At 39.8% G+C, this 14,179-nt stretch overlaps 1 protein-coding gene across 1 annotated transcript in view; it reads right to left on the reverse strand.

The window, feature by feature from the left end:
- The window catches only part of gpc3 (glypican 3), a 217,337-nt gene that overhangs the window by 179,970 nt on the left and 23,188 nt on the right, over positions 1-14,179 (reverse strand). Inside the window, exon 2 of the mRNA XM_017707063.2 lies at positions 9,687-9,848. Coding sequence (XP_017562552.1) covers positions 9,687-9,848 — 162 coding nt within the window. The remainder of the gene's footprint in view (positions 1-9,686; positions 9,849-14,179) is intronic.

Here is a 14,179-nt window from a genome sequence, read left to right on the forward strand (position 1 = left end):
TTGACACTGTAAACAGCTGCAGGCATTTTCAAATTGTGTAAACCAAATGGTTTTCTTCCAACAGCAATGATGCATGCAGAAACGTAAAAGTGGCCCTAGATCCATCATAAGTATCACACACTAGCATCCTCAAGGCAAAAAGTTTCAGCACTGCTGGTTTAGTAGCTCATCTTACATAAAGCGCTTAAACTAAAATTAGCTATTTAAACAGCGTTTTTATTTTTTGGGAACAAAAAATTAATTATGTCAGTATACGATACACAAGGTTTCAATACTGGTATCAGAAAAGAGAAGGGCCACTTCTAGTTTACTTTAAGCAAAACAAAAGTCTACATATGACAAGAGCTGCATCAAAAACAATAATAAAACACATTTTTCTTCTTCTAATGAACTAAAATGTGTATCAGTTGAACATTTCCACACTTTTAACAGAATTCTGCTCATGCTGTAAAGAACCCAAATACTACATATTTTTATTTTGTTCTCTCTGAGGCTCATTTGACACTTAAATAGTTTCTTGCACCAAAAAATAGAATAATGATTTTTTTCATGACCATTTCCAACCCTTCTTTATCTCTATCATTAAACACACTGCTTTTTTTTTACTGTAAGAGTGATATATGTAAATGATTCTGTTCTGTTATGTTCTGATTAGCTGCTCTGTATTGGGCCTTTTTCAAAAAGCAGTGCAGGCTGAAACACACCTTGTAACATGAGCGTGAATAGGTGAGTATTTATTGTTTCGTGACATCAGAAAAAGAAATTTACCCCCTTTTACTTTAAAGTATAGTCCGCATGGACCGAAGAGTGAACTGTGTGTTTTGAAACCTAACAATGATTACATACTACATCAAACTCTTCTGAGTCAAATGTAAGCAGAGCATGCCATAAGGGAATAAGGAGGGTTAACAAACCAGGGTTGAATGGGCTTTGTTCAAGAAGTGCCTTCCATAATCAGGCTAACAAACCTGGCTCTAACATTCAGATGTCTCTAAGGACTTTGAGTAGCTGGATCAGGCGAGTTAGATTAGGTTTAGAACTAAACTCTGCATGGGGACATATGTCCAGGAACAGAGCCAGTTAGGCTTCCCCATTTTACTGAATGCACAGCCTTTGTAGCAGCTCTTTAAACCTTTCCACAGCACAAAACCTGAAGAGAGAGAGATCGCTTTGAGGCTTACACTGCGTAGACCATCTCTGCTGAGACTTTACACACTCAGGAGAGCGCTGAAGACCCTGCAGTGGCAATCTGCAGAACACACTGCAGCTACAAAAATAACCATCAAGTGATTGAGTTAGAAAGCTAATTATGAGTTGATTGAAAAAGATGCCATAATGGCCGGTTTATTCACGTTCATCAGGAAAAAGACGCACAAAGGGCTTGTTTGCGAGATGACGCAACCGCCTCTACCGTCATTAGGTTATTAAATTTGCCCCAGGCGGGGAGTAAACAACTTCAGACAGCTTTCGTGGCTGCTTCGGCTCTGCACCATACAGGTCATTATTGGGTTATGGCAAAACTTCGGCAGAGAACTAAATTGCTCCACTGAGATTGTGAGGGAGGAACTATTAAACAGGAGAGCCTAAAAAGGAGAACAAAAAAACATCCAAAAACGAAGCTAAGACCAGAGTAGAGGCGAGTCATACACTAATGAGAGTGTGAGAAAAGAAGACCACGCAGTAGATAAGGGTTAGGGTTAAAGTTCAAGTCATTAAATCTTGCGGGGCAAGAGAACATCTCTAATTGCTAGAGTATAATTGCTAAAGGTGATGCCTGACTTGTGGAGTTCACGAACTGAATGAACTAAACAAATATGGGCCAGCCTTTATGGTTCACCTTCACCTCCCTAAAGTTTAACAGCTATTTCAACAATTACTGGCCATCAAAGTGTACCTTGCCTGTGTACAGCTAGAGACAGTTGTATGCAAAAGTTTGAACATACGCACTTAATTTTGTCACGATTGGCTCCTCCCACTACTCAATGTGCCCCTATGTTTTGATCTTCCATGTGCTTCTTTGTTTTGGTATCTGTAGACCTGCCCTTTGTTTCATGACTCCGCCCCTGATTGTTTTCATCTGTCCCTCGTTAGCCCTCTTGTATTTAAACCCTGCGTTTTCATTAGTCTAGTGCTGGTCTTTGTTTGAATTTTTGTTTGCTTTGTTGGTGTTGTATGCTATGTTGGATGTTCTGTTTGTACTTTTTGTTTGATTCTGATTTGTCATGTCTGCTACCCGATCTATCCATATTGACTATGACCCTGAACTACCTTGACCCTAATTTTGGATTTGCCCGCCTTCTCGCTCCACATTACAAAATTCCATGTTTTATCATTTTTCTAAGTGAAAATAGGTTAACACATCCTCTACAGGGAACAAACTTACCTATGGCATGCATTTGTGCATATTCTCTATTTATTTGCTGATTGTAATCCACACTATATGGACAAAGGTATTGTGACACTTACACATTATAATCACAATATGGATTTTGCATTGTGCAGTAGTGCACAGTCATGCTGAAACAGAAAAGGGCCATCCCTAAGCTGTTCCCCCAAAGACAAAAAACAGAACTGTCCAAAATGTCTTGGAATGCTGAGGCATTAAGATTTCCCGTCACTGGAACTAAGGGGCCTAGGGCAACCCCTGAAAAACAGCCCCATAGGCACAACAGAGGATTGGCTCTGTGCACTTCAGCATTCCCCAGCCCCACTCTGTAAGTTTGGTGGTCTACCGTTTTGTGGCCAAGCTGTTTTTACTGTTTTTGCTAGATGATTCCATTTCACAATTATAGCACTTACAGTTGACAGGGGCAGATACAGCAGGATAGAAATTTCACACACTGACTTGTGGTGGAGGTGGCATTCTATGACTTGTGGAACGTTCAAAGTCACTGAGCTCTTTAGTATGACCCATTCTACTGCCAGTGTTTGTCTATCCAGACTGCAAGGCTATGTGCTTAATTTTATCCACCTGTTACCAATGGGTGTGGCTGCAATGAAACACCTGAAATCAATAATTAAAAGGTGTGACCCAAAACTGAAAATGCAAAAAGTGCCATAACTTTTGCACAGGCTAAATTTTATGTTTTGTTATTTTTCCCCAGTCTGTTACATTAAAAGCAAATTAATCAACAGAATAATAAGATAATAAGAGTACACTGCACAAACCTTTGCACACAACTGTATGTTGATGCACAATTCACATTAGCCATCTACTTGCCCCACATCAGTGGTCAGTTTCTAACCTCACAACTGCCAGGACTGGATATTTTTAATTGCTGCTGCTTTGTTGAGAACGGTTCACCACCCCAGTAATGTGGTAAGGTGGTAAGGCCTTGTATGATGTATTCCTGGTACAAACATGACCCTTGGAAATGGAATGTCCCATCCGTCTGGCACATGCCATGAGCATGATGGCCAGTGTTCAATCTCACTCTTAAGATAACACCTCACAACTTGAACAGGTGTTGGCATTCCCAAGACGTCCCCTGAGGTAATCCCACTTCATAATCAACTTTGAAATATCCCATGACTTTGTACACATCAGTGTAAACCCCTGTATACAGGAAGGTTAACTTGGAGTGTTTAATCCAATTACACACACTGGTCTGCTGTGCAGCATTATTTGCATAAATATAATCCACATGGGAGAGTCATCTGAAGAGACCTTGTCTGTGACCTAATCACAAAAGTCAACATGTGAAGTATGTAGTTAAGCCAGAGGCATTTTAGCAACAAGTGCTGTGAACTGATCAAATAGAAATGGAACTCATAATTACTAAACGTGTGACTGGAGCAAAAAAGGAGCAGCATTTGATGAAAAGAACACCTTGCCAGCTGTTAAACACTGGGGGAAATAATATGCTTTGGGCTTGGGTGGCAGCCAGTGGCACAGGACACTGTATCAATTCTGTGAACTACTGAGCGTTTATTCTGACGTATGTTTCTCATGTATGACCTTTGCCTTTGTTCTTTGGCTTTGCCCTTTTTGCCCTGCCCTTCGGATTTTTTTGCCTGGTTGCTGTTTTCGGACTTTTGACTTCTGTCTGTATTTTCACTACGTTTTTGCCTTTCCCTTTTTGGACGGTTCGCCTGGTGGTATGAATGTGATTCTGTATTTCTTCTGCTTTCCCGAACTGACCCCTGCCTGTTTTGTGACAATGACCTTGGACTGTGATTCTATCAATAAAGCCTCCTTTGTCTTTTACATCTGCGAGCGTCTGAATCTGTTTGACATGTTACACACTTCAAGAAACACAAGATGAAGCTTGTGGTCCTCACAGTCCCCTGATTTGAACATGAAAGTCAACCATAACTAAATATACATATATGTAACTTAAATCTGTATCTTGCTTCTTGCTCCTCCTCCTTTCATTAGTTAAATGTAACCATATTATGCGCAATGTGGCAATAATACATTAAAATAATGAATCACTTCTGTGCGATTCAACTGAATTAAATGAGTACATCACTCAGTCAAGTCTTTTAGAAGCTAATACACATGGTTGCATGGAAAAAAGAAAGAAAAAGACAAAGAAAATAAACACACAAAGACTCTGCAGCATGCACAAATCATGTCTGTTCAACTCATTGTTCATCTTTTCCTAAATTGTTCTCTTTTATAATTTCCACCAGCCTTCATATCACAATAAAGCACTCCATTATCACAGTGAATGAATCAGGGTTTAGAGTTCAACAGCATCTCTCTGGTCAGAAACTGACTAATGATAAATGAGGTGGAGGGTGGTTGACAAATTGTGCATTGCAACAGATGGGCTCTACGGCAGTAGTCATTAACTCTCCTTCAGGAGATCTACCTTCCTGCAGAGTTCAGCTCCAGCCCAGAATCAACATGCCTAATCCAACAGGTCAAGGCCTTCTCTTGAAAAGTTACCATTCTGGAGATATGAGATTTTGTTCCAATATACATATAACATGCACTTCAAGAATAAGAGTAAACTTTATTTGTCTAGCATTACATTAGGATTACTCTGAATAACAATTCTCAATTCAATTCAATAGAAATTTAGAAAACTACTGGTAAAATAGAAAGAGAAGGCCAAAATAACAACAATAATATGTAAAATGTAATATATAACAAAAAAGCATCCAATAAAACAATGGCAACATAAAATCCAATGATCAAATATTAAACATTAACATAAAATAGAACAAAGCTTGCCAAAGTGAAAAATATATTTAGTTGTTTTTAATCAACAATTTAAAGATGGTGTCAGATATTTTTTGGTAGAGTGTTTCAGATCTCTGAGATGGACTGGTGACCTGTCCAGGGTGTGTCTTGCCTTCTGCCCAATGACCGCTGGGATAGTCTCCAGCTCACCCCCCAAAACCCACAAGATTAAGGGGCTTAGAAAACATGTGTGTGCATTACAGATCTTTGGTACATAAAAATAAGAAGCTGCTTCACCAATATTCTAAGTTCCGTTGCTCATCAAAAGGTACTAGATCTTCAACGCTGCCTACTGCAGTACAAGATAAGGACAAATTACCAGAATCTGTTTGTGAGTCAACACAGCACTGCTCTTGATTGTGAAAGGGTGCAGCTGTCATTATCAAATTAGATGGAGCGGGGAAGAATAGAGGCTCTTAGTAAATATGTCCTCTTAAGTGTTCACACAAAGAACACAACAGTAATAACATTTTATGGCTGACAGTACTTAAATATAAAGTGAACTCAGTTGCCAAGCCCACTAAATCTCTGCTTAACTTAATGTTTACTGACGGCTTCAGCTTTAAAATCCTACGGAGTGTGAAAATGGACAGCTTTCTTGACCAAGCTGCTCCCAGCAAGATGACTGCTGACCACAGAATGCAATGGTAGTGTGGTTGTGGTTGTGTGTGTGTGTGTGTGTGTGTGTGTGTGTGTTCCACTGGGTCATTATACTCACAATTGTTTGGGGGGGTTTCAGAAGGGTCCAACTTCTTTTTATGTGATAGAAATGTTTGTTGTCAGCAGCTAGGCACCGAAAGTAATGCTGACCTATTGCATGTGTTGTTTTATGTCTTTTTTCTTTCTTCTTTTCCCCTTTTTCTTATGGTGGACTGACAGAGAAGCTTACCCAAACATGATACATGCAGTACAGTATATACATACAATACTGTATATCTGCTCACCCTTCCAAAGGTGCCAGATTCCTACTATCATCTCAAATTACTGTGTATGCAAAATACATGTTTTGTTGATCTAAGTGAAACTGAATACACGTCCTCTACAGAAAACACAGTTCTGCACATTTTAATGCAGGATTATTATTTGTGTTTTATGTTTTATTTTTTCCAACATGTGAAATTCAGCAAATAAACAGAAATTGTGCATTAAAATTGGCAAAAACATTTTGCCATGATATCTAAATGTAATCTAATCTCATGATATCCCGTCTGATTTCACAGCACCTAACTAATAACTTCACAATTACATTTCATTCTTGTGTCTTGTGTTTAAGTTCCGCTCTGGGCTCTGTACACTTGACAAGACTGAATGATATTAAATAAATTCTGTGAAGTGCTTCTTTCTGAACAGTACACTCATCAAACACCATCATCAGAAGTATTGTTAGTTAAAAAAGGCAACATGATGAGATGCTCGTTCCCCATAATTACACTGCTTGCAATGTGAGCACTGTTTTGTTTTCCCTTTTCTTGGTATGCCTTTCCTTTTTTCCCTCTTTCTTTCTTTCTTTCTTTCTTTCTTTCTTTCTTTCTTTCTTTCCCTTTCTTAATCGCTTTCCTTTTTTCCTTCCTTCGCTTTTTCTCTTTCACTTTCTCTGCTTCTTACCTCCTTCCTTTCCTTCCATCCGTCTACTTTCTTTCTTTTTCTTTACATTACATTTGATTCTAATACATTCTATGACTCATTGTTGAGAAATGTTGTTTTTAGAGGAATTATCTACACTAGACAGCACAAAACAGTTTAAATGAGAATACTTGTGTAACCTTTAACACTTGTACCACTACACCAAACTTTCTTCTTTTCTTTGTATCTTTTTGCATATACTTGCCTTGCAAGCACTATATTTCCTTTGGTAAATGTAAAACCAGTCTCTGTTTTTCGACTTCCACTATACTCCGTATGGTCACTATGTTACGTTAAGACACTGTAGTTGCCCTGCTGTGTTTGGAAAGACACAAACACTGTCACACAGACAGACACAAGCATACACACACACATCTACACACACACGCACACATATACATACACATACAGACACACACACACACACACACACACACACACACACACACACACACACACACACACACACAGATCCCTGACAAACTCTTTTGGGAGTGGATTTACAGGGAGAGAAAATGGAAAAATCCAACACAACTCTCCTTTTATGTTGCTGTCTTTGATATGGGGATTACATGTTAATTTGTTTTTTAATGAAAAAGAGAGGGTGTGAATTAGCCACAGAGCGCTGTCCCTAAGCAGCCATATACAGCCCAGAGCAGCACCCTAAATCTCCCCTGTCCCAGCCTCAGGAATTAAACTGTCTGTCAACCTGAATGATGTATGAAGTCCAATAAAACCTTGCTGATTAGGATTACGAACTTCACTGCTGAATGTCCCAGCATTCCAGTGATTATCAATTAAAGCCAGTGAATGAGAGCCCTGGAGATGTGCTCATATTGCACAGCCTGCTCATTCAGTAATGTGATTCACATAAAACTTTCTTTTAAAAAAAATACATTTTTGAGCATTGACGATTAGTACATTGATATAAAAAATAGTGGTGTGCTTCACTGTATTGATTGCTTTAAATTTAGTCATAGATTATTCAGTCAGTCAATAATCATGAGTGAATAAATAAAAATAAGAAAAATAAGCCTTTATACTTTAAAACATCCTGCATGGTGTCACTCACACTATCGGCATAGCTTAAAATACCTTAATGTTCCTTTGTCAGAAAAAAGCTGCTAACGGTTATTTTAATATACAACAAACATAACAGTGAGCGTCTGTGACAGGTCGCACCCTTTCTTCATACTTAACACAGCCACAGTGATTCCCTCGTTCTAAATATGCCCAAGAAAATAAAGTGCAGAAAACTGGGGTACAAATCCTGTGAAAGCGTGTCCTCGTTGAGCTTCTGCAAGCTCAGAGCGTGCGGCTCATTTTTCCAGGTGCTCCTAATTAACTAGGTCAATTGCAGGCATAAACGTTGCTTGAGGCCACTGTGAAAGTGTGGGCCATCAAAGACTGTTATCAGCGCTCATGTCTGATTATAAACACCTAAACATTGGATATGAACACCTCTGTGGAATTAGTGAAGGGGGTTTCATTTACTGTGAATGAGGTACGATTAACCATTCATCAGGTTTGAAAAATGTCTGTGATTAGCAATTATGAGGAAAAAAGAAATGCTTTCGGCAACGCCTCCTGCACGCAGGCCTCAATCAATCAAGCTTGTTTGGCGTGAGGTCAGCGCACGAGCAACCAGTGTGAAGAAAAGAGAACATGGCATAGCTAAATCTAATCTAGTGAGTCGAAAAAGCAAGCAGCATGCTCGAGAGCGCGCCATGATGCAAGCGACTTGTCACCGGATCCGACAAAAAGTCCCGGTGACACAGCCTCTTAACTTTTGTGATAGTTTGACAAAGTTGACTTCAAAGGGAATGAAGCTTCAGTGCAGTTCGGAGGCGGCGTGAGAAAGCCAGGTTGGCTCAGGGAGGGGCAGCAGGGGCTGATGGGAGCTTGGTACGAGAAAGAGAGAGACACTGGAGTGGAGAAGGGGGAGCCCTTTGATCTGTGGCACTAGCAAAAAGTACAAAAGGATAAAAAGTGATGGGGGGAGAGGAGCGCAAAAGATTGCAAACAAGGCTCAAGCTCTATTCCCCACGGGATGGTGCCGGAGAGAAAAAAACGACGAGACAAGAGCAGGATGTTTTAGAGGTTCTAGCGGCCTGCTTGGGGAGTTCTTGCAGGGCCTCTACGCTGAAGCAATTAGCATTGAACCACCATCCCAAGGAGACGGGGGCCCAGTCACCGCTGCTGCCTCTAACACTGTTAGCATAAAGCAATTAGCAGAGGCAACCCACTCAGGCCAAATAATGCAATTCGTTTAACTGACAACTCAGACAGATCCATTTATCAATCAAAGGCCTTCCTATGCCTGTTGGTAAGCTGTTATTTCTCCTTTGGCTGCTTAACACAGTTAGAACCTGTACTCGGCTACACGGTGGGTAACCTAGAGGGGAATTCCACCAACCTTTGAAATTTTCTGTATAATTAAATGGCTAAGATGTAAACAGTCATTGAGAGTGGTTTCTCCTTTCTTGAGAAATTTGCCAAGTCATTTGTTTTTGTGATAGTTTTGAGAAACATTTTTTAACAGCAGAGGTGTCCATGTAGTGTTTTGTAAGACCATTATCATTACCATTATCAACATTGCACATAAAACTGAAGACATGTAGACTCTCTGGTGGTTTTGGCAAAATAGCTATATATGTGTTGTAGACATTGCAACACCTGATTATTATCACTACCACTGTAAAGAAATTTGGGTTGATAAGTTTCTCCACATTTAACTATTTTACAACATACCATGCTGAATGAGTTTGCTTACATCACAACCACAGAATTATAAAGAATTATTAAACATTGGTGGAATTCTCCTTAAATGCATGGTCCCTGGCTGCTGGTGCTATGCTCCACAGGGACTGACCTTGAAAGAGTGCTGCGTTCTGGATAATGAGGAGCTTGAGCTTGGCACTGCTGGCCTGCAGACCGGACTCCATGTTCTGCTTAGCGGTGAGAAGGTAGCGCTCCTCCATTTTGCGGGAGCAGCAGGTGAGGCCCTTCGGCTGGCAAACTTGTAGGTCTGAGCCTGAGAGAGAGCGAGAGAGAGAGCGAGAGAGATATTTGAATACAATCACACAGCAAACAACAAAGTAAATAGACACCGCTGCTGTAGTATTCCGCTGAATCCCCCGGGACAATGTTTGCTTAATGAGTTAGGATAACAGAAGAGTATCAGCAGCAAATAGCTTGTTTTTACAGAACCAATTGCTGATATAACCTAAGAGGACATGACATCAAATCACAGAGAAAGGTGTGCTTTACAACACAACAAAAATAAATATCTGGGACTTAATTGAAAAGAGACATTTAAATCCTACACAAACAGGCATTTTATCTCTTTTCCCCCCAAGAGAGACTGAGTGTCAAAAAGCAACAAATAATAGAGAAATTCATAACTATGTTCCAGTCAATATATATTCAGAGAAAAAAGTCATGAAGCCCATGCTTAATTCCAATAAAACCCTTTATGCAGCATGTTTCAACTGAGATTGAAGTTTTAAAATGGAGTTGGATATCTTAAACACACAGGGTTATTTGAATAAGGCTAACAAACACTGAAATAAAAACCTTATGCATAGCATAAAGATGAAAAAGTTAAAAAAATGAAGGCTTAAATTGGGTCACCAATTACACATTTAAGTACAGAAGAAACACACACATTTCAGATAAAGTCCTAGTCACAGACTATGAATAGTCCCATACTCTCTAACTAACCACCAGTCGGTAAAAGTCATGTAAGTTTCCTCCCTTTCAGTATGATTCACAATTTTGTAAAGAAAGTGTACACTCTTCAAAATAAATGTTCCATTTATACCAACTGGAACCAAATAACTTTAAAATGATTCTTAAAGGAACTTACAGTGGTTCTTCCAAGGTGAAGGTTCTTTAATAGGTTTGTTATTAAATCTCAAACTTAAATGTCAAAGGAAAAACAGGAGTAACCAGACTAAACAATGACCAAATTCCATTTTATTGTCTTTTAAGCCCAAAGCCTTATGAGATGTTGGGTAGCTGCTGTGTAACTTAACATATGCACAATGTTAACTTGCATGTAAAAGCCAGGTAACAGTAATACACACACACACACACACACACACACACATACATAAAATTTAATAACACCCTATGTCATCATGGGAGGTGATGAATTAAGGAAATAAGAAAAGTGTCTTTGTGTACTGTTTTGTTATATATATTAGCCCTGAAACCAACAGAGAATTCTTATACACATGCTGGCCACGTCAATGTTTCACCTGCCTTCTATCTACAGTCATTGTGCGTTTGATCAACTCTGCTTACCATTTAGGTGCATTTTGTGGTTCTACTACAGATTGCCCATCTGTTTCTCTGCACAATTTGTCAGCCTCCATTAACCAGTGGTCAGGAGCACCGAGCAGGTGGTCTCAGCACAGCAGTGACACTGACATGGTAGAGAAGATAAATTTATCTTCATAAGCCTTGTTGACTCCTTTCCAAATCTAACTTATTAGATGGTGACCGTAAAGTTCAATATTTGTCTTATGACTCCAAATTACTTTGTTCCAGAAGTCTAGATGCTGTTTACTATACTACAAGATGATTGTTTTGTGGTGTGAGTACAAAAATAGCTTTTTTTCTGGCTCTACCATGCAGCCTATTTCTGTTTATGTATCTCCTTACTGTATTTTCTGAAACAGCCACACCACTTGGTTTCAGAGAAAGCTGTATTTGAGTAGAAGCTGCAAGTGGGTTTTATGACTCTACCTGATCTTGGATTGGTATCCATAGAACCACACCTATTCTGCTTTATCATTAGACTTTGAATAGTGCTGATCTGCATTTTCAGATCTTCTTATAATGTTCTCCTAATTTATTGTAAGTATGGATTCCAGTACATTTATGGTAAGTTTACTCGCTCCAAACTTTAGTGTCCAGTAAGTGCAGAGCAGTCCTGGACCAATTATACCAAACAAATTTCCCTCAAATATACAAAACACTTTTTAAACACATACATTGATTACAATCAAACAAGACACAGACGCAGACTCTTTACCAGTGATGCCAACTACTTTCGATGGAAAGTAGCTAAAGCCTGCTCAAAAAGTCAGTATATGTTGCTAGATGATGTTGTGTGCCAATTAACATATTTGTGACACAATCACATCATCTTTGCACTCTGCGTAGAGTCAGATGGCATTAGCCCGTTACATCTGGTTGCTTCTCTCCTGCTCTTTGTGCTCACATATACTGTATTTTAAACATGTAAAGTTGTCCTCATTTACATATTTTTCTGTTGTCAGATAGTGGGAAGAGTGTGAAACAGTGGCTGAAACGGGGCCAATTAAGACTACTAACTAGCAGTCACCTGGGTTCAATTCCCCAGCCATGTGACCAAGGTCCTTTCTGTGCGAAGTCTGCATGCGTTTTTGATGTATAAATATATGCATTATATTGCCAAATGTATTCACTCACCTATCCAAGTAATTGAATTCAGGTGTTCCAATCACTTTCATAGCCACAGGTGTATAAAACCAAGCGCCTAAGCATGCAGACTGCTTCTACAAACATTTGTGAAAAAATGGGTCGCTCTCAGGAGCTCAGTGAATTCCAGCATGGTACCGTGATAGGATGCCACCTATGCAACAAGTCCAGTCATGAAATTTCTTCGCTACTAAATATTCCAGAGTCAACTGTCAGTGGCATTATAACAAAGTGGAAGCGATTGGGAATGACAGCAACTCAGCCAAGAAGTGGTTGGCCATGTAAAATGACAGAGCAGGGTCAGCGGATACTGAGGCGCATGCAGAGGTTGCCAACTTTCTGCAGAGTCACTACAGACCTCTAAACTTTGTGGCCTTCAGATTAGCTCAGGAACAGCGTAGAGAGCTTCATGGAATGGGTTTCCATGGCTGAGCAGCTGCACCCAAGCCTTACATCACCAAGCGTAATGTAAAGCATCGAATGCAGTGATGTAAAGCACCACCACTGGACTCTAGAGCAGTGGAGACATTCTCTGGAGTACCGAATCACGCTTCTCCATCTGGTAATTCGATGGACGAGTCTGGGTTTGGTGAACGGTACTTGTCTTACTGCATTGTGCCAAGTGTTAAGTTAATTAGAAATTAAGTTAAAAGGAATTATGATGTGTGGCTGTTCTTCTGGAGTTGGGCTCGGCCCCTCAGTTCCAGTGAAAGGAACTCTTAATTCTTCAGTATAATCAAGAGATTTTGGACTTTGTGGGAACAGTTTGGGGACAGCCCCTTCCTGTTCCAACATTACTGCGCACCAGTGCACAAAGCAAAGTCCATAAAGATATGGATGAGCGAGCTTGGTGTGGAAGAACCTGACTGGCCTCCTGACCTTAACCCAATAGAACACCTTTGGGATGAATTAGAGCAGAGACTGTGAGCCAAGCGTTCTTGTTGAACATCAGTGTTTGACCTCACTTCTGGAAGAACGGTCAAAAATTCCCATAAACACACTCCTAAACCTTGTGGAAAGCCTTCCCAGAAGAGTTGAAGCTGATGTAACTGCAAAGGATGGACCGACATCATATTAAACTCTATGGATTAAGAATGGGGTGTCAATCAGGCAAGCGAATACCTTTGGCAATATAGTGTATGTCAGTGTCTGCCCTGTAATGGACTGGCAACCTGTCTAGGGTGTTTCCAAACCAGCAGGATAAGTGGCTTAAAAAGTGTAGGTATAACTGCAATGTTTCCTGGCAAATCCAATTCACCAAAGACATAATTTAAAGACAACAGCTGTGCTGTGGTTTCATCTATATTTACATGTCATTCAGAGTGACAAAATACCTTTTTTATTTCTCCCCCCTCACAGCACACATCCCCCATCTGAGGAACAAACCACAAGAAGGATGCTCCATTTTCAGTGTGATAAATGAGTGATAACACATCGATAACAGTCAGAATGATCAAATTAAATTGTTTAGGTTAAAACCAAGGAGGAGCAAACAGTACAGATTAGTCACTGATCGTTGGCAACACTCTTCTGTCACAGCTGCCATGCAGACTGAATGTGCTGCACCGCCTCTCTGCCAACTCGCTGATCAGAGCAACTGAGGTGTGTCTTTTACCCATGGGGCACTACTGGCAACTCTCTTCTATGCAAAGCAGCTAAGGTTTTCCTAAAATGTCATGAGATTTGTTACTAGGTGCTTTCTTGGAAAACAAAAGAATGGTTAAAGTTGTTAAGTCATCAACTTTTCTCTTCAACTTCACAGTGATCTTAGTGTACCTGATTGCATATTAACAGGCCCAAAATATGAAGGTAAAGAAACTTTTGACTGAGTTATTTCACTTATTATTATAATTAATATAATACAAGCAAATGTGATGGTAAATAGCTGAGCACTAT

This window comes from Pygocentrus nattereri, chromosome 8, assembly GCF_015220715.1.
Source record: "Pygocentrus nattereri isolate fPygNat1 chromosome 8, fPygNat1.pri, whole genome shotgun sequence".
NCBI classification, from domain to species: Eukaryota; Metazoa; Chordata; class Actinopteri; order Characiformes; family Serrasalmidae; genus Pygocentrus; species Pygocentrus nattereri.